The sequence below is a fragment of the Typopeltis vanoorti genome, chromosome 12 (genome assembly GCF_054136105.1).
Source record: "Typopeltis vanoorti isolate ZY-2024b chromosome 12, IOZ_Tvanoo_1.0, whole genome shotgun sequence".
NCBI lineage: Eukaryota > Metazoa > Arthropoda > Arachnida > Uropygi > Thelyphonidae > Typopeltis > Typopeltis vanoorti.
Window position 1 is genome coordinate 56910609 of NC_143560.1, and position 24135 is coordinate 56934743.

The window sequence follows — 24135 nt, forward strand, 5'->3', positions numbered from 1 at the left end:
AATCTTAAAAAAACATGACCTGACCTCCTGTTACAAACCTTACAGAAAATTGGCATCCCTTATCCGCTCCACTAAAGACCAACCACTTCCCCTAGACCTACCTGGTATTTACCAGGTCCCTTGCAGTTGTAAACTGTCTTACTTTGGCCAAATAGGCAGGACAGCAAATATCAGAATTTCAGAACACAAGGACTACATCCGTTTTCACAAATACAGTCATTCTGGGCTTGTGGACCATGCTCTGGATACATGCCACAGAATACGGTGGAAGAAAACTACAGTGATACACCGTAATGGAATCAGCCTCAGCCCTAAGAAATTCTCCAAACCTCAACAAATTTGGTTGTATGCGACTACCCCAAATTTGGGAGGCCTACATCAGCAGACCTTCAGCCCAACGGCCAAGAACACCTACTTAGTCCGCTAGAGGGCACCATCAAGAGACTGATGGTGCCCTCTAACTGTTAGGAGAACAATAGCTTCATCTCTTCATTCCCAGTTTCTGTGTTGTAGTGCCTACGTGCACGTAACTTTTTTTGTAAGTTCCTTTAGAAGATGGCAACGTGACGTTGCCAAAATATTGGAAAATATTTATTAAAGTTTAATTTAATTTATATCCTTAACTATGTTGTTCAATTCCTTAAGTGTTTTAATAATAAAAGAGTACCATATAAAACAAATTATTAATACAGTAATCGATCATGGACGAATTGTAATTTTTACCATTGATTATTAGATTTAATTAATGTGATTTTGATATATGCGGTAACATCGAAGATTAATTAACCATGTCAATTGAGGAATACTTGTACATATGTGTGTGTGTGTGTGTGTGTGTGAGAGAAAGCAGATGCTTGCTGCACCTGGCTGAGCAATGCTCTACCTAGAGGGCCTAATAAAAAGACAATGTTAAGCTTAATGGGCTGTCACGGTCAACCAACTTGGTTCCTTTGGCTCTGATAGAGCAATTATTCCTGTCTGCAGTGTACTGCAATGGTAAATTATGAATGTTCTTCTGGCCAGTTTGCCTGTTTTGTTGGAGGAATAACTCTTCCACCACTGGATACAACTGATTAACTCATCATGAATTTAAAAGCCTTGATAAAGGTTCATTGCATTGACAGGATTTGAACTCAGATCTTTCCAAAAGCAAAGCACACTGTAAAAATTGACTAAGCTACAGAACCTCTGTGTATAGAGGAAAAATAAAAAATAAAAATATATATATATATACACACACACACACATTCATAGAAACTGCATCATCTGCTGTAACCAGTTTTATTGGTAATTAAATTTGAATGCCTATTTGAAAAGAGATAATAATACAATAATTGTCACAAATAATCAAGAAGGTAATATAAAATTTTTATTTGTTGATTAATATTGGGCTCCTTTTAGTACAAGATATGACATAATTAGGAAATGACAACAAATGGTGCAGGATCTTCACACTAGCGGCTAGCACAGTATTATTATTACCGTATATGCATTGTTCATCAGGAACCAAGTTATGTATAAATCCGACTTAAAGACATTCTCAGGAACGTATCTCGTTCATAACCTGGGGACTGCCTGTACTACACTCAATGTGTATGATACATTTTAGGATTATAATAACATTACTTACACTTTGTGTCCTATGACACGGGGCAGAGTCATTCTGAAAGATGCAGTTTGTCATTACAGTAAAGTGGTCTCTAATAGTAGGCAGCAATTCTAAAATTTTCTGGTACAGTTGTGCATCCACTGAACCTTCTGTGAAATGCAAGCAACAAACACCATGATATGACATGCAGCCCAGATCATCTGACTGACTGAGAATTTGACTGTTGATATCAGACAGTCAGAGCTGAATTTTTCCCTTGATCGTCATCAAACTGTCTGTCTGCCAATACCATCCTGCAGGCTAAACTTTTTCTTGTTCAGAAAAAATTACTCTTTTGTCCACTGATCAGGGGTCCATTTGGCATGCTTTTTGTACCAATTTAACTGAGCCAATCTCATTTTTTTGGTTAACAAGGCTTCTTTTAAAGGCATATGGCTATCAGTCCCTGTTGAATGGGTCTTCTCCTGACAGTTACAGAGCTTACCACAACTCCTGTTTGTTCTTCCCAGTCCCATTTCACTCCGGATAAAGCATAGCAATTTTTGAGGCAGAGTCACTTTAGAACTTGATCTTGGTGTTTCTTTCACTTTTGACAACAGCCATACCACAGTAGATTGACTACAGGACATCCTTTTAGCTATTTCATGAGAGGAATAGCCTTCTCTATTCAAAGCTTGGATCACACTTTTTCTGTGAGGTGTTAACTGCACATAACTAGCCATAGCGATCTCAGCATGAAAATGCAAAAACTAGCTCTTGCTATTTATAGCATAAAAAATTCTGATGCAATAGCAGCAACTATTACATTATACAGAAACCCATGGGAATGAGATGATGGAATATGATGCAATAGCAGCAACTATTACATTATACAGAAACCCATGGGAATGAGATGATGGAATACAACAAAATATCTAATGATAAACCAATGGAATGACTATATCTATGTAAGATGATGCAGTTTCTACGAATGTGAGTGTGTGTGTGTATAATATACAAGCAAACTGATACTAGTTGATAATTTCCATAGCACATGCATGTTTGGCCATAGTGGTGATTAGTCAGAATATGATTCACCTGCTTCCTCTCACCAACCAGTCTCAGAGTGTGTCTGTGAGGTGAGTTTTTGTTCAGGTGCTCTCGATTTTTCTCTCACAAACATAAAGCTGACCATGAACACTTCTGATAGTAGTAATGTGTACATCTAAGTATAAATATGAATTAATTTATGGTGTTATTACTGCCAACCTATACAGATTTAAGTCTCCTAATGGAAGGCTGATGATAATGTGATGAAGAGAGGAGACTGGTAGCTACCAATTTCCAAAAGTCAGGGCTAAAAAAGTTTTGCCTACTCCCTTTGGCAAATGAAAAGACAATACTATCATATAAATCACACAACAGTGAACAACACTGTTTTCAGATTTATAGTGTTATTAAAGCATTATTTTTGTCCCTGTATCAAAGGGCCGAGCTTCCAAACCGTTATTTCTGAATACTCCCAGATATTGAGAACACTGGAAACAAAGAGGTGGTGGCAAGCTTCTGTTATATCCATAACATTCAAAATTCAAGAACAGTCAACTTTTATTATAGAAAACTCACAGGGACCAAAACCAAAGTATGCATGGAAATGTTCGCTGTAGAGAAAATTCTTTTCTCTACTGAAAAGCTCTAATGAGATGATATAGTGAAAGCTGACTGCAATAAGAATATGGTTAATATTTTTGTAGTTTTAATTATACGATGTACATTTTTTTTTTTTACTTGAAATCATAAAATAATGTATTGAATAATAATATAATATAAATAATTTTATCTGGTATGATTTGTGCCTTGTGCAAAGTTTTGGAGGTTTCTGGCCCTCACAAAAAAAAAAGGTTTCTCGAAAGCTGCAGCCTGTAAGTAAGGTCTCATGAAAATCGGTATGCTACCTCTGAAATCTCATATCAGTTAAAACAAGTGAAATTTGATGAAGTCTATTAGTGACAAGTATATACTTAAGTGCAGAACGAAGTAAATAAATCTGCAAGATGTTATGTCAGAAATGCATATTAAAGAGACGTGCACGCAACGTATTTTTTCGCACTAAACCAGATTTGATCCACTTTTTGAATATTTATTAATAGTTAGAGATTTGTTTTTGCTTCCAATTAGAGAGAAAGAACTGATTTTCAGTTAATTTGCCTCGTGATACAAGATATTACTGCAGGTAACAACAAAGTGAAAAAGAAATACAATAGGATATTTTGAGGTCACATATCACACATGAAGCAAGTTTTCGTTCAGATGCACTCGAGTATAAATAGGCATGTCACAGTCAACTCCATAAAGGTTTAACCACCTTTATGGAGTTGACTGTGACATGCCTATTATGACATGCTAAGGGAGGTAATTTTTGCTTCTTTAAAAGAAACTGCTGAAACATTTTTGCAGAGACACAAAAAAAAGATATGGACGTGTCAGCAGAAATGATTTGAGGTGTAGAACATATTTTCTAATGTGAAAAAGGATGATCCAAGTTGCATTTTCAAATTTAAAGCAAGTTATGGATAGTGTACACATTTTAAGAATAGAAATGTGATCAAACCAACTATGAGGCAGTATCAGCAGATAAAGCTGTAGCTAAAATTCATGAGAAATTCTAAAGAACCTGTGCAAGGTTATTCACCTTCCCAAGAGTTTAATGACAATAAGCTGCGATAATAACATATGTCATCAGAGATAATCTGGCATTGATATTGAGAATTGAACGCCTTAGAAGAATTCAGAATGAAGCCAGTTCTTATTTGTCACTCTGAGAATGTGGTTAAATATTAACTCTGAGTAATTTTAATAGGGGTAATCCAAAGGTGTGGATGACTGGATTTTCAAGACTGGTTTGTGAATTATTTTACACTACCAGTAGAGCAATATCTTCACTTTAAGAACTTGGCAAAGAAGTCTCTCCTATGTGTTGATAACACAATCAGCACATATCTTAGATTTGTAGTTAAAGCTATGAGCTGATTATTTGGTTGAATAAGTTTCAACCCATCGATATCAGCATACCATTTCAAACTTTAAGATGAAGTACTATAAGAAAATGTGTTTGAACAATGTTTTGTGGAAACCAATGGAGAAGGAAAGCTGACATTAAGAGAATTCTAGGAGAGTTATAATATCAGAGATGTTACAGATAACATTATCAAGACATGGGAAAATGAGACAGTAATAATTGTCAGGGGCATATAAAAATTTGTGATCTGAAATGTGTCAATTTTGATTTTTGAACCAACAACGATAACAAAAAGAAGCTGAAGAAATGACAAAAAGTTTGGAGTGAGTCTCAGTCCTTGAGGTGACATGGGAATCTATTTGAAGAAGAAAATGCATCAGAATTTGTATGTGTGTGTGTATATATATATAAAGATTATTACAAGAGAATTTATGATGTAAAATCAAAAGAAATTGAGGCACAAAATCTGAAGTCATTATTGTCTTCACATGACCATGATCGAGCATTCAAGGCTTGTTTAGGAATGATTCTCATATTGAGGCATATTATTATTATTATTAACATCTGACCTCCATGGAGTCAAAGAACTTATTGCAGGAGGTTTACTCTCTCTCTCTTGCAAAAATATCATTGAACCATACCTTAAACCCATTCAGTTTGCAACCTTGCCTACAAAATTTCATGACTTTGCAACATTAAACTGATAGCTCCACTAATTTTTCCATTCATAGTCTATTCAGATCCTTTTGCAAGGCCAACTCTGCACATTTCCAGTTAAGCTGGTCCCAACGTCATTAATTATACAAGTTAAACAATAATGATCCCAAAACAGATACCTGTGCCATTCCACTAGTGACCTTCCTGTTTTGGGATACCATTCCTCCATACACAATCTGCTGATATGTATCTGACAGCCAATCAGCTATCCAACTCACTAGCCTATTAACATCCAAATACATCACTGTATATGCATCTCCATTATCAAGTGAATTTGTCACTTTGTTGTAATAGGTAACCAGATTGCTAAAATGACTCCCCTCTCCCCACTAATAAATCCATGCTGGCCATCATAAGTTTATCTTCAGCACAATGTTGAAACTGAAACAGATGAAAAGTGATTCTTTCAGAAAAATATGACTCACTTCTATCTTTAGAAGAATCCATTCCCTCCACATCAGACATCCAAAATGTTTTTACTGTTTATCACATACCTGAAAGTTTCCTGGTTTTCCCTCTCCTAAAAAAAATCAGTGACTGACTGTCAAGCAACTATGAAACTGACCAAAGAACTTCATCTAATAAAACTGACATTCTCTTCTATTACTTGAGTTAATGAATTGTACTTCTCTTAAAATTTTTGTTATAATTATTTTTTTTTCATTAAAATGCAATGAAGAGTTGATTGTCTTAATTATAATACATTTTTTGAAATGGTTTCCAAAAAAGACATTTTCAATTTACATTTTTTCTTTAATGTTTTTTTTTAAAAATCAAAGTGGAATAATTCTCACTTGCATTTAACACATATCTTGTTGAGAAAAAAAAAAAAGTTACAAAAGCATTTTTGGAGGCCTGAAATGGTTTGAAAAAATTCCATGTTTTGTCTTGAGAGAGGTACTTCTGGATTATGTAAAAAAAAAAAAAAAAGCTAATTAATAGTACTGATGTACTATAAGCTTACAACCTTTCATGAGTGAATGTGAGTCACACAAATATATATATATATCATCTCAATTATTTGATCCCTTTTGGAAATCAATATGCTTGTTGGTTGAATACTGACTTGCATGTCATCTGACTCTTAGTACAGTTACACTGTACTAAGAGTCAGATGACATGCAAGTCCATTCAATGACTGGTTACTTGAGAGTTTGGTTATTTTGATGAGAAATACTCCATGCTGGATCATGCTTAATAGAGAAAGAAAGACTAAAAGCAAATAAAGTATGAAAACTGATTCCTAAAGTGCTTCTGTTCTGCATGTGTGCTGTGTAGTGTATACGATATCAAGCTCGATTCTTGATCTGGTGACTGTGAATTCTTTTATGAAATCTAGACCATAGTTAAAAAAAAAATATATATATATAAAAGTTTTGTTATCATTATGGGAGACATCTTGAGCTAAAATGCTATTTAGTGTATTTTTGAGGAGGAAATATACTAGGTAGGCATTGATGGACTGATTTTGAAGTCCAAAGAATTATGAGTACCATACTAACTACATGAGCAAAATTTGTTATCTATTACGATTAGTATGTCTTTGTAGCTCAGTCGGTATAGATGAAGCCCTTTGATCGGAAAGTCCTGGGTTCGATTCCCGTCTATGACGTGAGGAACCTTTATCTGGTCTCTTTTGACTAAAGGTGAGTTAGCTGGTCTCATATGCGGAGGTAGAGGGTTTTTTCGTCCCTCAGAACAGGGAAAACTGGCCCCACGAACACACACGGATTACAGTCATTAATACTTATGACAATATGTGGAAAAAATAGGGTACTCACCACATGTAGTTAACCACGGGTCACATCATGGTAGCCAACTGCCAAGATAGGAGATGACACATGCATGGGATGATTAGTATATACAAAACTAATTAGGCTAATATATCAATTTTGATCACTTCAGTATGTTTATGCTTTGAGTAAAATACATTCAGAAATTATGTTCCAAATAGCTGTGTAATAATTCTAATTAGTTTCATTTTTAAGAAGGCAGTTTCACCTTTCTGACATGCCTAGTGTAACTGTTGATGCTTAATGACAAAGAATATATATATACACACACACACAAATTCAGTGGGTAAAATTTCTCTATTTAGTATCATTACATCAATTTTTTTTTTTTTTTTTTTTTTTTTAAAGAAATGAAAATCACACTTTATGTTCTTGTAAATGGTCAGCTGAGATGTTTAAGAGTTGTTTATCAAATAGACAGATGGACAGAGTCAAAAATAATATAATAGGCAATGCAGTGAATTATGAAGACAATTTATTAAACATTTAATAACTTCCTTCTATATATATTTATATTATTTACAATGATTATTAATTTACTCTCAACAAACAGTATAATATCATGGAATCAAATAACACATATTACTCACATAGTTAAGTACAATTAAGATATATGTAATAGTAGAAGTTTAATTCTTATTGCAACCACTAACTTGGCAATATTTCAAATATATATTAAAATACTCAACATGTTTTAGTTCCATTCTGTTTATAAGGATGCACACATTCTGTTGCAAGTCTAATTTAAGATTCAGATAATGGTGAAAACATTAAAGTGAGCACAAGCATTAAAGAGCAATGTCTCTCATAGAGAATATAAGAAATATACATTTGCACATACATATATATTTACACTTTTATTACATTATTACCCTGAATACTATTTTACTTCATATTTTACAACAGTGCATAAAAAAAAAGTAATTTACAATACAGTACTCCAAAAAAGTACACCACTTATTAAGGATTTCTTTTTTAAAATACATCTCTCAGTAGTGAAAATTATCACTAGATACTTTACATTGTACTTGCATGGATTCTCACACTCTGCATCATTTTATTTACAGTCTACTACTTTTATATTCTTGTCATTACCAGTGATCTCTGGTGTAACTCAGTAGCAAAAACTCTGTCTACATGAAATGTACAAAAGTAAAAAAATATCGAACCATTTCTCAAATACTATAAAATACATATCAGAACAAAATAAATCTAAACTGAACTACTTAGTTGCATCATTATTCATTGGAAATTTCAGGTAAATCACATGAAATTCATTTTATAAAGTTTCACTATATAAGGCCAGGTTTTATATCAATTATATTATAAAATTCAATAAGAATGAACACTTAATGAAAATCCAAAATTGCTTAATTACACCAGTGGTGTACAACCTGAGAGTTGTAAATATTTTTGCAGCCTAAAATAGTTTTGTTGAATGTTTAATGCTTTCCCCTCCCTCTTTTTTACTGTGAAATTATTCTAGTTAATTGAATATTCTTTTCTATGTATTGAATGATTAGAATTTATAAAAATTCTGTTTAATTTTATATATATTTAAATAAAGAATAAACTGCTTTCTTTCTTTCTTTTTTTAATACATATATATAACAAAACAGCAGCACCTCATTTCCTGAAACTTCGAGAAATGGGATGATGACAGCTCAGTCGAATTCAGGTTCACCACTGGATTATACTACAAGTAACTATATGCATATCATTATAAATTAATTAAATGATAATTCTGTAAAAGATGCTGATGAAGTAATATTGATCTTCATCAGTATCAGTCAGTAGCTGTACTACAACTTATCTTTACAGCTGTCTACAATTTACAAGTCAATTCTATATAGCTTAGCATTATAGGTATTTTCAATTAACACAGCATTATATAATAAAATACATCACAAAGAGCAATCACCATCATTGAATAAAAGAGACCAGATAGTAAATGACACAGACATATACAAAGAGAAAGGGAGAGGTAGAATTTTATTTTTAAAATTTATTTAAACCATTTTCTTGCATAAACATTATTAATATTCTTATTTTTCCATTTTTAATTCTTTAAACTTTACAACTAAATTAATAATAAAAAAATACATAATTAAGAAACTACATAAATCATTAAAGTTCACCAAAAATGACTTATTCATAAATAAGTGCAATAATTTAGAAAATAAAGAAAAAGATTAATCAAAACATGATGTATATAACATATGTGCGCATTAAATCTCTACTCACTAGCCCATTTCTTTAATTGGAAATAAAATATATACTAGTGACAATATTATTATTATTATACATAATATCATATACTACCCACTTCATTTCCAAGAGGTGATAAAAATACAAATAATGCTTATTATACATACCAAATATTAAAATATCATCAAAACTAATATATTTCAAACAGACCTATTATTTTCTAAGAGCTAAAGAACAGTATCTAAAAAATAAATTATTTTATGTATTTGCATATAAAAGATCTGTAATTAGAGTTTAGTTAAGAAAAATTCATTATGACCTCAAGTCCAGTTATGCAAATATTTCTGTTTGAGATTTTCACACTACATTGTAATACACAAATTATAGAACATAGATTAATGTTTTGCAAACATTCAGTGTGTATGGTTACTGTTTCAAAAGAAACAACTGAGTGAATGAAAAATGATCCAACTTGCTTTCCAGTGAAAATTCAATCAAAAGGATTTTTTTTTTTTTTGCATTCAAAATTAAAATACAATTAATGACCTTCACTTCACAAGTCATTATATATATAAAGCAGTAATATTTGAATTGAGTACATCATGAAAACATTTGGGACAGGAGAGATACACGAAGTATTCAGATTTATTTTCCAATATGATTAAAATTGTTGGACTTGCAAGCATAAAATGTCCACATTAATTTCTCATTAATCTTAGTGTTGGAAAAGATTTTTTTTTAAATCTTTCTCCTATCTTTGATTACTTTAATTAAAATGCAGATCAATTTTTTTTTTTATGTGTTGAAATATTTTTGACAACTGAAGCATAATTTAAGCTCAAATCACTGATTTTTTTTTCTTATTCCATCATTTATGTTTTATATAGTCCATTATATAAATATTATACACATACATAAATTGATATCAAATCATATATGGTTTATTTGCATTAAAGTTTCACACAAATCACAACAGGTACAAACATAAAGATGTTCAAATAATACTGATTTAAAAATAAAAAAAAACAACAGAGAATATTTTTCTGCAGTTTATGACAGTTTTGATCAGTTAGTATCATTTCTTCAGCATCTTATGTGCTGCTCAATTCCAACAAGAAAAATAATTCAGATTTGATTGCAGATACTTCTAAAATTTTGCAACTCTCTCCAAAACATATATGTATGAAAATGAAACGTTATAAATATCAAAGACAACACATCCCAATCTAAAAATATTAAAGAATGCAATAACAAACAACATATTTATTATTGAATTGGAAGCCCATGCAATGCCACCAGGTAAACGTAAAATTAAGTTTTTGAATTGAAAAGACTGCATATCTTATTGTCATTGTGGTGCACCCAGAGGGGAGGGCCAAGGGGGCCCTGCCCCCCCCCCCCCAAAGAAAAAGGAAAAAAAAAAAAACACTAGAAAATTTTCCCCAAGTCTTTTTTTCCTAATTAAAATTCTTTTTTTTTTTTTATTTATGTTGTGTCGTGTTTTCTATTTCTATGCTACTTATGAATTAGCGATCATTACAGATGCTCAGTCATAGGTCATATGCAATGAATAGTGTGTATTCTCAAATCATCTACTCAACTCCCCCCTGCCCAAAAAAATTAAACCCTGAGTGTGTCGCTACTGGATCTAGGAGTGATAATAGTGGATTAGGATATGAAATTCAGAGGATGCATTGGGAAAACAGTAAGGACAATGCTATAATACTGAGAATAATAATGACATGTAGAAATAAAGAGTTTATTTCTACTTCTTTTTAAGATCTTGATATGAGCACACCTGGCTTACTCAATTATCTGCATTGTTATAAGAGATGAGGAAATGATGAGCAAGATGTGTAGAGGCAGTAACCAAATAATTATCATGCCTGTGGAATGCTGACTATAAGAAGAAATTAAGGAAATATGGATTACAATGTTTAACAAAGTAAAAAAAAAGAGAGGTCAGAGAGATGATATAATTGAGGCATACATTTTATATTAGTGAAGGAATATTTATAGGGTTGAATGAAGGAGAGATTTTTCAATACATAGAAAAAGTAGGAGTGAGTGAGTGAGAGAGAAAGCAAAGGAAGATCTCTCTGTAAAAATGAGTAAGAGTGGAAAAAGTGTAAGTAGCAGCTTTTAATCAAAGTAATGAAATTACAGAGATAAGAAACATGTGGATTAGAATGAGCCTCCCACAATCAGTACAGATAGAACATTACCTAACAACAATTATTTTATTGACTTTATTTTTTTAGTAATTTCATTATATATTTCAGATAATTCCCAATTATTTTTTTTCCCACACTGATTATAGCATCCTCATAGTTAAACTGACAAACATGCATATTTATTATAAAAGACTTGCAGAGACAGTTATGAATATTTTTTTTTTTTTTACTAAAATAAAGTCATTCTCACAAGCATACTTTTGAACCATTTATAAAACTGAGACACCTGCTCAGCATCTTTAAGAACCCATTCCACCCAGGGATATACAACATTAAATGCACCCTCCTACAGGTGGAATGAAATGAACAAATTCCAGATTTGTTTCATCCAGTATGCAAATCAAACTTATATTATTCTTTAATCCACCATGGATAATTGAAAAGGCACATAATTGTTAGAATAATTATGTTACACCAAAACTTGTGTGAAAGAACATTTAAAGAAGCCTATGAGACCAGTCCAAACTGGGAAAAATAAATAAAAATAATGGACTCAAAATTTCAATGATTTCATTGATCCATATTCAGCCCTATGACTATATGGCTACCAGTGGTTCCTTTGCTACAAGAAGTTCTACCAGTCTTCCACCACTGATATTTTTACCTCCCACCCCATGAATCTAAAACTACCACCAAGCAATCAACTCCTGACATTTTAACATTTTAACATTAAGATCTCAGCTATGATCCCCTACTGGCAACCTTCAATATTGCAATTTAAACACCACTTTATAAACTTATATTTGATATACATGTTTGCAAGTGGTCAGTATAATTTTAATGGCAATTATCAATCTTTTATAGTTTTATCATAGTGTGATGTCACATTAGCTTGTTCTGTGCAGTATGTGTATGCTCCTGAGGATGAAAATTTAATCTTAATTAAAATTATTTACTCATAAAATGTGGTTCACTTTCTCTTTAAGTCCTTCATAATGATGTGTACTGCCTGACAGTAAAGAAAATAATCCCATTGTGCTTTTGTATATCATGTAAGATTGCTGAGCATGGGAGACATGATATACTAATACTTTTAATGATGGTGATGCATTAGATGAATATTATAAAATCAGAACTCAGGAAAAAATTCACCACAGCCTGAAATCAAAATTGCATTCAATATGCTTTTCTTATTTATATAAACATATATCTAATTAATAAAGATATTAGCCTTGCAACAAAAATCAGAATTGTGAAAGCAATGGTATTCCCTGTGGTACTGTATGGATGTGAAAGTTGGACCCTGAGAAAGAATGAAAGATAGATGCATTTAAATTATGGGTTTGGAGAAGCTAACTAAGTGGACTGCAAAGCAAACCAATAAATCAGTGATAAATAGAATAAAGCCAGATTGCTTCCTCGAGGCTATGATCATCAAGCAAAAATTGTTATGCTTCGGACATATTATGCAAGCAAATGACAGTCTGGAGAAGATGATGGAAGCAGGAGAAGAGGAAAACCAAGAATTAGATGGGTGGATGGAGTTAAAGGAGCAACTGGAATGTGCCTGGAAATTCTGAAAGATATGGCCAGGGACAGATCTGAATGGAGAGCATATGTTCATAGAATCACCAGGAGTCAAAAAAGACTCGATGGAACATAACAAATGTGTCTATATAAAAAAAAAAAAAAAGATGGGGGAAGGAAGGGGTTCACCTATAAAGGATGTTGATATTGTTGTTTGGAATTAGTGTTAAAGCAGTTAAATCTATAAAGCCAGTGTATTATGTCTGCTAATTGTGTGCATGTAGTATTCCTTGGCTGGTTTGCCTGTTTCATGAGATGAAAAATCCAAGATTTCAGAAGAGAAAAGCTTGCCATCTTTGTATAAGACTGACCTAAAAAGGAAATAATTAAAAACATATACTTTGGATATGGAGTGGGAACTGGTTGAGGAACTGACAAGCTACTTGTTTTCAGTGGACATATTTCAAGTTATCTGAACATCAATCAAGCCTAGTGAAGAAGTTTTTAAAAGAAGTTTTTAGCATCTGTAGGTATAGTGAAACCTGGCTGATAGATGAGGACATAATTACAGGGACAAAATTGATGAGCTCAGTGTATTCAAGGATAACAGAGAGGATAGAAAGGGTGGAGAAGTTTTGCTTATGATTGCAGAAGACAAATCCAACCAGAGTAGAAATAGAAACCATTAATGATACTAGTATGTTCACAGGCAGTGAACATAGTGTTCACAATGAACACTGCCTGTGAACTTGAAGCTATTTGATGTAAATTAGAAATTAACAACACAAAATACACAACTGGGTGCCTACAGACCAATCATCTGAAGAGAACTGTGAACTGTAGAGACAGATAAATCTTATAGATACAATGAAAACAATGAATGACTTCTTAAGCGACATATGATGGTGCTTAGGAAGTCATCCATAATAACAGCTTATGCCTCCAATGGATAAGGTAATCATGCAGGCTGACATGGGAGGAGACAATGTAGGTGAGAGCTCTGACTAAGAATGGAAATATGTGGAATTATAAGGCAAGTGATTATAATAAAATGAGCATGTAGCTTGATGCAGTACTCTATCATAAGAAACTGCATGGTAGAGGTATCAGCGGAGAATGAGATGTTCAAAGTATTGAAAGTTTATTTTTCACTTGGTTAGACTAATAAATTTAGTTTAATCCTTTATCCAAGTGTGAGCAAACAAAGTTTGCACCTGAAAGTATCTTCAGGACTGGGGTAAGGTAGTACCAACACCGGGCAATTCTATGTTTGCAAAGGTGGAGCAAGCTAACATCACTCCTATCTCAGTATCTCCCATACTGAGATAGGAGTGATGTTAGCTTACTCCACCTTTACAACGAGTTGCCCAGTGTTGTACTATCTTATCCCAGTCCTGAAGATACTTTCAGGCACAAACTTTGTTTGCCCACACTTGGATGAAGGATTAAACTAAATTTATTATGTTCAAAGTATGTTTGAAGGAAGCAATACCTGACAATATTTCCAGAGTGAGAAAAATGAATTGCATGGGCATTAAATGGACGAATAATACTTTAAAGTGAACTGTATAAAAATATGCTGTGGATGTGACATGAAAAACAGTGATGCTGAGTTCTGTGATGCCCATGGTGAGGAAGCGAAAATCAGATTATGAAAAGAAGTTAGCTGAACAAGCCAAAGGAAATACAAGATAATTTTAGTATGTAGCAAGTAAAATGAAAAATGATCATGGAAAAATATCTTCAATGAACACAGATCTGCTAATTCACTTCAGTAAGGTGGATGATGAAGGGAAAGTGGAAGAAAAAAAAAAGGAAGCAGAAGAGGTAGTAAAAACTGTAACAAGAAGTTGATATGACAGTCATCTTGGGTGGTATACTAGGGATCCTGAAGGAACACGCAAGATTGACAATAACCCTGACCTGGTTGTTTAACTTGATAATTGCAATATACAAAGGTGGAACAAAAACTGATGTGGCAAATTATCGGTATCTCTGATGTAGTCATCAGGGTTTTGATGAAGCTGATTAGGAATTGCATTCAAAGTTGGGTGGAGGACAGCACAGATTTGTTAAAGGTAGGTCTTGCTATAGTAATCTGCTCATGTTCTACAATAGTGACAGCAGAGCTACATAAGGGGACTATATATATGATATACTTCTGGATTTGCCAAGGGATTCCACAAGTGAAGTTGTTATACCAACTAAAAGGGGATGGGTCAATGTCAACAAAATATACTTGTGACATGGAAAGGAAAGTAGCTAAATGACAGGTATCAGAAAGTGATGTAAGAGGTGCTGTCTAAGAGAATGAAGGTAACTAGTTGTGTACCACATGGTTCTGTACTCAAGCCATTGTTATTTAACTTATAAATTAATGATAATGGGATGGACCATAGGGAGATATCCAGTTGTTTGCTGATGATACTATGTTGGAGACAGTGATAAGTGACATATATACAGAATCCCTGCAGCTAGAGACTTGGGGATTATAGTGGATAATGAATTAACCATCCATCCATCCATCCATCCATCCATCAACATGGATGAAATATATCAATTGTTTTATGCTTTGTATTCATATTATTTCAATTTCAAAGGATACTTCACATCATGGCTGGTAAACTAGCTAAGGTTTAGGGCCACATTGATAATGTAGTCATATTATTCATTGCATGTCTACAATAATATATTGTAAACATGATATATTGAATACCTACAATGTTGAAGAGAAAACCAACTTGTAAGAAAAAGGAAGTTATTCACGCACTTTACAAGGCTTTGATAAGATCACATCTGGACTACCATGCACAGATGTGGTCTTCCAAGGAGATGAGAAGACTGAAAAGATCCAGAGACAGGTGACCAAAGATAATAATTTGAACTACACAAATTAGGACTAACTGAGGGAATATAGTCTTAATTTTGAAGAATAGGCAGATGAAAGGAGATACAAATCATTATTATTATTTAATATAATACTTATATTATAAATATATTTTGAAAACTCATCTACTTAGGAAATCGTAAAACTATGAAATTTATTTCTTCTTCTTCCTAACATGAATTTTAGGCCAGGTGGCCTGTTCCAGTCTCATGCCATCTCTTTTTTGGTCTTCCGATTCTTCTTCTTCCACTTATTTTATATTTGTATAAAATTTTCAATAGTCTGTTGTTGTCCATTCGATTTAAATGTTCTATCCATTTTTGTTTATACTGTCTTACATAGTAATTAATTAGTTTTATTTATATTCAGGGATTGTAAAATTTCTTTTTGTTTTATGGTCCCACTTGGTATATCCAGCGCTGTTTTTCTGAGAAATTTCATTTCTGCTGTTTGAATTCGTTTTTCATCTTTCCTTTTTATGGTCCATGTTTTGCTTCTGTATAGAAGAGTTGGTTTTGACAGGACATTATATAGTCTGATTCTAGTGTGTTTTTGTACCAGGGATGACTTAAATATATTATTTATTATGCCATTTACTTTGTCAAAGTTTAATATTTTAGTGTCTATGTCTTTTTCTTCTTCGTATGATAAATCACATCCCAAGTATTTGAAAGTATTTACTTGTTCTAATATTTTATTATCTATCACTATTTTACTTCTTATTGGGTTTTCTCCTTTGAATGCCATTATTTTGTTTTTTTCTTTAGATACTGTCATATTATATTGTTTTGAGATATCATTTAATGATTTTAATCATCTTCTGATGTAACTAATACTATTTAATCATCTGCAAATAGTAGTGTATCTATCCTTCATTTGTGGGATTATTTATATACCAAATGGTTCCTTTCTTTTAGTGTTACACGGTGATCAGCATTCATTTTAGAAATTATGAACTTTAGAACTGTGTTATAAATAATTATTTTAATTTCCCAACATTTCAACCTTCATATTAAGGTCATCATCTGGAGTATATACAAATATATAAGGACAAGCTGAGTTACATTTCACACAGTACTGTATGCTAAAGAGAGAGAGAGAATGATTTGATCAATGGTTATTCTACTGGCATGACCTCTAGTGAAAATATATTAAAAAAAAAATACAGATAAAATTAAAAAATTAATCATTTAGAAACTACATCAAAGCTAAATTATATTTAAGATAACATAAGAGAAAATAGTTTTCTTACAGTAACAATGATGTCCTAATTTAACATGACAATTGTTATATTCGATTTAAGATTCTGGATTATCTACAGTCCTGTTTATAGTTAACTCTTAGAGAAAAAGCTTCTGTGGGTAGAATACGTGCCTTCCATATGCTTGGGATTTTTAGACCATCGTTATTGTTCAGATTAGGGTGGTTGATAAGAATCTCACAAGCTTCCTTGGTATGATGGTAAAACATGGTATGAACGTAAATTTAAGGAAGCCTGTGAGATTCTTATCTGGAAGAGAAGCCTCTGGCCAGGACAGCATGACTTAAAGGGAATTCTTGTTTTAACAATTTAGTTAGCGAAACTAAATGAAATGAATAAAAGAGTGGCGACTTAAAAGACAGATGTCAATAAACATATACATAGAAGGAGTGGTATCTCAGAGTAGGAGGGAGATTATTTATTTTGGTCTTCTCTATTTTGGAGCATATTTTTGCTAATAATTGCATCAGCAAAATACTGGATTTGCATTAGTAGGTCTTGTGATCTTGACATTTTATGCAGCACGTTGATTTTTAAACAGTGACTGTGGCACTAAGTCCAAGATCAAAAGTTCAGCACTTTGAAACTGACTATTATGAAGTTTCGAACTAAAGAAGAATTCATGTTTCATCTAGTACAAAATGTGAGAAACACAGACAACATATTAAATGCAGAACAAGAGAAGGTAATGAAGAAGTAAAAATGAAATGAAGTCAAAATCTTCAGACTAAACACAGTACTAAGACCTAACATGCACCAAATTAATGTAGAATACATCAGTTCCCTGCTGACAGATACTTTCTTAAAAGAGATCTCAATAAAACAAAACATTTATAAACTAGTTTCAAAGGGAAAAACAAGTATTTTCTGATCACTTCATAAACTGCTCATTGAGTTCATACATATTTATATTCATGAAAATATATAAATTAAAAAAAAAAAAACTATCATAATTACTGAAAATGTATGTGATGATTAAAATGAATAATATTAAAATTAACAGAGCTTTATGCATGGTAATTTGTTTGTGTAACTGCATTTTGCCTCTTTTTCATGGGACATTTCATTATAAAGATTCTTCAAACCAGCTATTTTATCCTCTGACTTTAATTATTTTTTTAAGGTGTTTTAACTTCTGTATGCAGTGAAAGATGTAAAATTCATTAACATAGTGCATGCATGCAAAGGGCTGATGCAGTTTCATTATTTGCTGATCTTTACAAAACATTCATCATCATATCTAATAGTAATAAATTTTATGTTTTTATTAGTATTTTCTGGAAGACACAAACACAAAATAAATCATCTTTTTAACTGGCAAGTTCACATTTTACTCACAGTCCTTCCCAGCTGCAGTACATTTTTTCTTTTTTCTTTTTTTTTTTTTTTACTGTATGGATAATGAAGTATTATAAATCTCCATAACATTTGTGAACATTTGAAGTTGAAACAGTTAATTCATTATGTCCAAAATCAGCAATAGAAAAGATGGCATTTGTAAGGAACTATTGTACTTAAGCAAAAAATAATAGATATGGCCCAAAACACTTTCAATAGTTTTCATACTTATTTGAATAAAAAATAAAAAAAACTTATATCAGAGTTATTTGAAACAAAAATGCAGCTTCAGAATAGTAATCTTTCAAAAAATAGTTGTTTTTTTTTGGGGGGGGGGGGATAAATTAACAAAAAATACTCTTTTTTGATTTACTGATTATGGAAGAATTAAAGAAAAAAAATTTTTTTTTCACTTGATGCCTAACACCTATAACACAGGGATTTATCCTTGTTTTTTTACCTAAAACTAATTTAAATGTTGAATATGAAATCATGTCTACAACATTACTTCCATACTACAAGTATGGAAAGAGTAGATTATATATATATATAAACTATCATAATGAACTTTCATGAAGAAGTTATAGTTATAAACTTTTTTTTTGCCTTTAAAGGGTTCTGCTACTGAGGCAATTTATGGTACATGTTAGCTAATGAGAGCCCAGCAAAAATTGAAATACTCATCTTACTAATGATACTCAAAATTATTCTAATAAAAGACAATAAATGCTCTTCAAATGTTGTTGAAATCTTTAAATGTTGAATATGTTGTCTTTAAATGTTGAATATGTTGTTGAAAACATGTCCTCAGTAAACTGAGGACATGTTTTCAACAACAACAAAAATAGAAAGAAAAAACAAAGATTCTTAGAGTGAAGTCACTGCTCTTAAACAGGAAATAATGTTTAGAACACTATTTCTTATGTAAATTAAAGTTTACACAAGAACTTACATTGAAAACTAATTTCTCCTTTAGCTTTGTTCTAGATAAAAACAGGAATGGAAATCCTCAAATTGTAAAGCATCAGCTTTAATATTCTAATTTGTTTATGCCAAATACAGTGAGTTCTGAAAGTTTTAATCTGAAAATAATCACTTGGACAATTCTAAAGATTTTTTGCATGTTAGAAATGCCTGTGTCCAATCTTTTTTCTCTATTTCGAGCAGAGAAACTATTTTACTATTAAACATTCTTTCACTATATTCATATAGATAGCAGAAATAAATAGAAATCAATCCAAAAAAACATGTGTCACTATCAAATCATTGTCTGATTTATACTATTTGTTCTAGTCAAGAGAATAGTTCAATTTGAGAGGTTGAACCTTTTACAAGAAAAGCATATTATTAATAAATAGCAAAAAATAAAGGAGCATGTTAGATCATTTTTATATAAATCAACTTGCTACATTCATGTGAACTGGTTAGTGTAGCAGTTTTTTTTTTTTTTATTAGCAGTAACAGTAACTTAATATTTCCTATATTAGCAATATGTTAATTGACCTCTACTATTCACTGCTACTGTTCACTATAAAAAGAAACTGTCTACTCAACTAGGAATCAAAGTTTCGGGTATAAATTCTGAAATGTATAATAATATGAAACTATGGAAAACCAACTACATAAATATATAATGTTTACTGTACATATACTGTAATGTGCAATCATTAGCATATATACAAATATATATTTATTTTCAAATATATCCTTTTTCAGCATAAAAAGGAAGCAGTAAATTTGTAGTCATTAATGACAGCATGTAATAATATTAGAAATCTCCATCAGCAACTGGAATCCTAAGTAATAAATTAATCCTAAATGTAAGTACCTCTTAAAAATCTGCATCAAATTTAAAAAATAAATTAAAAATACAAGATGGTATCTAACCTTTATTAAGTAAACTTAATATTCAGCTCTTACTCTAAACTCACATCTCTGTGACCGTTCATATTTATGATAAACTGTTATCCCATCATTAGAGCAATCTAAATCGAACGGTTTAGATTACTAATTGTTAGATGGATTCTATGTAATTTACTGTATACCATATTTACTTTGCACAAACAGGAAGACATATCTTTTCTATTTTACTTATAAAAGAGAAATGAAAAATATTGTCACATTCTATATAAAGATTTGAAGAGAAATCTGCTTAGCAACTATTTTCCAAACAATGCAGTTTCCCTAATTTTGCATGATAATTTAAATGAGACATGCAAAATTAGAAGAATATCATATCATTAAACTTAATTGTGTAAAATGTTAAGCACATTTTACATTTCCAGGTATAACATAAAAACATATCTGAAATATGTTCACACAATTTTAATTGCATCTCCGATTACGAATAAAATCAGTGAGGAGCTTATAAAAAATGCATTCCAGTGGTGCAATCTTTGTTATCAAAAATATTTTAATTATTTAATGAAAAAAAAAAAAATAGGAACTATCATGGAGCAAGAAATCTACTATTCAAATGAATTAAGATGAATAAAAGAGAATACTTTCTAAGTAACATAAACTGTTTCTGCAGATGGAAAATACTTGTATCCAAAATAGTTCATTGTCTGGTACAGCTGTTTTCAATATTAATTACAGTACAAAAAATATTAACAGAAAAATGGAAGAACAATTATTATTAATTATTACACAAATCTGAAGATGCACACTTATCATTACTATATTTATTAAAAACATTAGTAATGACTTTCCTGAAGTTTTCTCTATCAATTACACCCACCCACCCACCCACCCACACACACACACACAGAGCAAAATTTATTTTTTAAAATAAAAAATAATTTATCACATCTAATAATATAATCAACAACGTTTCTGGATGATTCTTAGAAGAAATATACATTAAAAGATCATATTAAGCTATAATTACATGGAGATATATATATATATAATGTCAGTATTACTAGTTTTCTTCTGTTTGAGAAGATATACAATTAGAAGTAGCAACGATGCCCATGCAATCCCTTTCTTGAGAAACAAACAAACAACTAACAAAAATCCCATTTAAATAAATATATCCATGCAAAGGCATTGCTTTCTCCCTATCTAAATACATACAAATTAATATTTCAATAACTACCTTAATTAAATTACAAATTTTTTTTCTACTATTTACTAATGCTACTTGAAAAACTAACAGGAAGACTAGAGATTGACTTTCAAGTCAATGGTGGTCCAATTAAACATATATGGCCAACTTACAAGTTCTGCTTCAAAAAATATAATACCACTATATAATACAGCATATCTATAACAAATCCAACGTGTAATTCATGTTTTGTACATGAAAGCTTTATTCATAAAAGTGAATATAATCAAAGACAAATTGCAAACCCTCTTTAAGGCATTCTGCAAAAATGCATCTTTGGTGAAGACAAAATACCATATCTGAGTTAAGCTACAAGTGAAAATAGGAAATTTCTTCTTCACTGTTTAGCCTGCAGGTACCATTTCTGTATTTAAAAAAAAAAGAATAATAATATGCATAAATTCCCCATGAAAAAACATAAAAAGCATATAACACTAGCATGACAAAATATTAATTAAATTAGATAAATTTCATTTTTAAAAATATACAAGTCCTAAAAATTCAAAGATTTTGCCACTTAGAGCTTTAAGGTTTTGAAGGATAAGTATTACATTAAACTCTTATTCTTTATACATGAAATATGGATACACTACAGTAGCTTATGAAAGGTGTTTTTAATCTATTTTGATTTCCTTTATTTTTATCTATAATATCTTATATCTCATTTATTTCTATACCCCTCTTCTATATCTTATATCCTTTCTCTTATATCTCTTTTATTTCTTATCGTCAATTCTTATATTTTAATTCACTTTCTTTAATCTTTGTCTCTGTTCCCTTATACAACTCTATTAACTTTAAACTTATATCCTCCTGGCCCTTATTTCTACCTCCAGTATTCCTATTTTTATTATACCAAGGATCTCTAGATATTTATTTGAATTAGTGACTGCACCTCAGGAAATCATTTTATGGCATTAAATATTACTGCTTTCGGTAGATATCATTCCTTACTCTTATATACAGTCATGGCTATCCCTTTATCTAATTCTCGTATCAATTATCTATCTTCCCTGCTCACAAGCTCGGTTGTTTTTTTTAGAACAGTGCATCAAAGAATTAAATTATCAGGCAACACTCTATTAATATTTAAACAACAAAAATTTAATTCACATAAGACACATTTTTTTCTCTGCATTTTCAATAATAAAAGGAAACATCACAATTTAAACCTGCATAAATAGACTAATTAAGTTCCTGCATTATCTCATGCAAAATCATGTCACATATTTAACTAATTTTCTTAATATCACATAAATCACTTATACTGAGCAATGATACTTGTTACTAAATTATTAAATCTTACTCATTGAACACATAAAGGATATCTTTTACACTCAATTGCTCTTTCCTCTCTATGCTGGGAATATTCTATAGGCAAGTTTCACCAATTCAGCAAATAGTTACACTATGACTTATTTCAACCTCCAAATTCCTGACACTTAATCACTTTATAATCTTTAACTGTTAGAATGCCTATTTAGATCAGCTTCTACTTACAGTCCATTAATAAATGTTCTCTTAAAAGCTCAAGGAAATTTAACAAACGGGTCAACTCACTTTATAGCTGCTACCCTCTGTATACTTAGCTTTGAACTGGACTTCCGTTTCCATGTCAGGTCTTTTTTCAATTCCTCTTTAAGCCGGCGATGGGTCACTGATGCTTCCTTGGGACACTGTACTGCCGCACTTCGAGCGAAGATCATCGGCTTGTGGAATGCTTGCATGCGCGTTGGATTAATGGAGCAATTTCTTCCCTCTGACAACAGCTCCCGGCGAAGACTCATCAATTCGTCATCGACCATCAGTTTTGCCTGGCGGATCGGCTCCTTGTCATCTTTCTTTCAGATTACTGGCATAATTTCTCCTGACGTCGCGTTCTCGATGGCTTACATCTGCCGGACAGCCATTGGCGACTTCTCGATCCTGACCTCTGGATCACTTGACGAAAATTTCTCGAACCGATAATGCGATCTTTTCGCCCACGCCTTTTATTCGGTCACTTCCGAATCCTCGTGTGGAGATATGTGAACCCCGAACATTTCGGTGAAATGCCTTGATCCTTTTCTTTGATTGACCCTTCCTTTGTTTTTCTCCTACACTCCCTAAATCCTATTCGTTCTGGCAGCAGACATTCGTTTGAAGCTTTTGTCGGTCCACCTAGCACTGACCTTGAGCTTCCCATGTAGAACACACACAAAGTTTGATGTCTTTACAAAAATCTAAAAATATACTGCTTTACTATTGGCAAGGTATTGCCTTAATACTACACCTTCTAGAATATTCCCTTATTTGGCATAGAGCACATACAAATTCCCATTGGGATTATTTACATATAACATACAACTATTTACAAGTTACAGGTCTTACTGGGCTCAACCTTGGTAAACTTTATGTAAAAATATTTAGACTTGTTATAGCTACATAAATATTTTTACGCAACAGTAAACTATTATACAACATGAATGACCTGTGAGTAATGATATTTAAATGTAGAGTAATAACTTTTCTCAA

At 31.8% G+C, this 24135-nt stretch overlaps 1 protein-coding gene across 1 annotated transcript in view; it reads right to left on the bottom strand.

Annotated features, from left to right (window-relative positions):
• Positions 1-21808: 21808 nt before the first annotated feature.
• Positions 21809-24135, bottom strand: part of LOC150100811 (serine/threonine-protein kinase svkA-like) — a 230343-nt gene continuing 228016 nt past the window's right edge. The window contains exon 11 of the mRNA XM_090401906.1: positions 21809-21985. Coding sequence (XP_090258032.1) covers positions 21931-21985 — 55 coding nt within the window. The 3' untranslated portion in view covers positions 21809-21930. The remainder of the gene's footprint in view (positions 21986-24135) is intronic.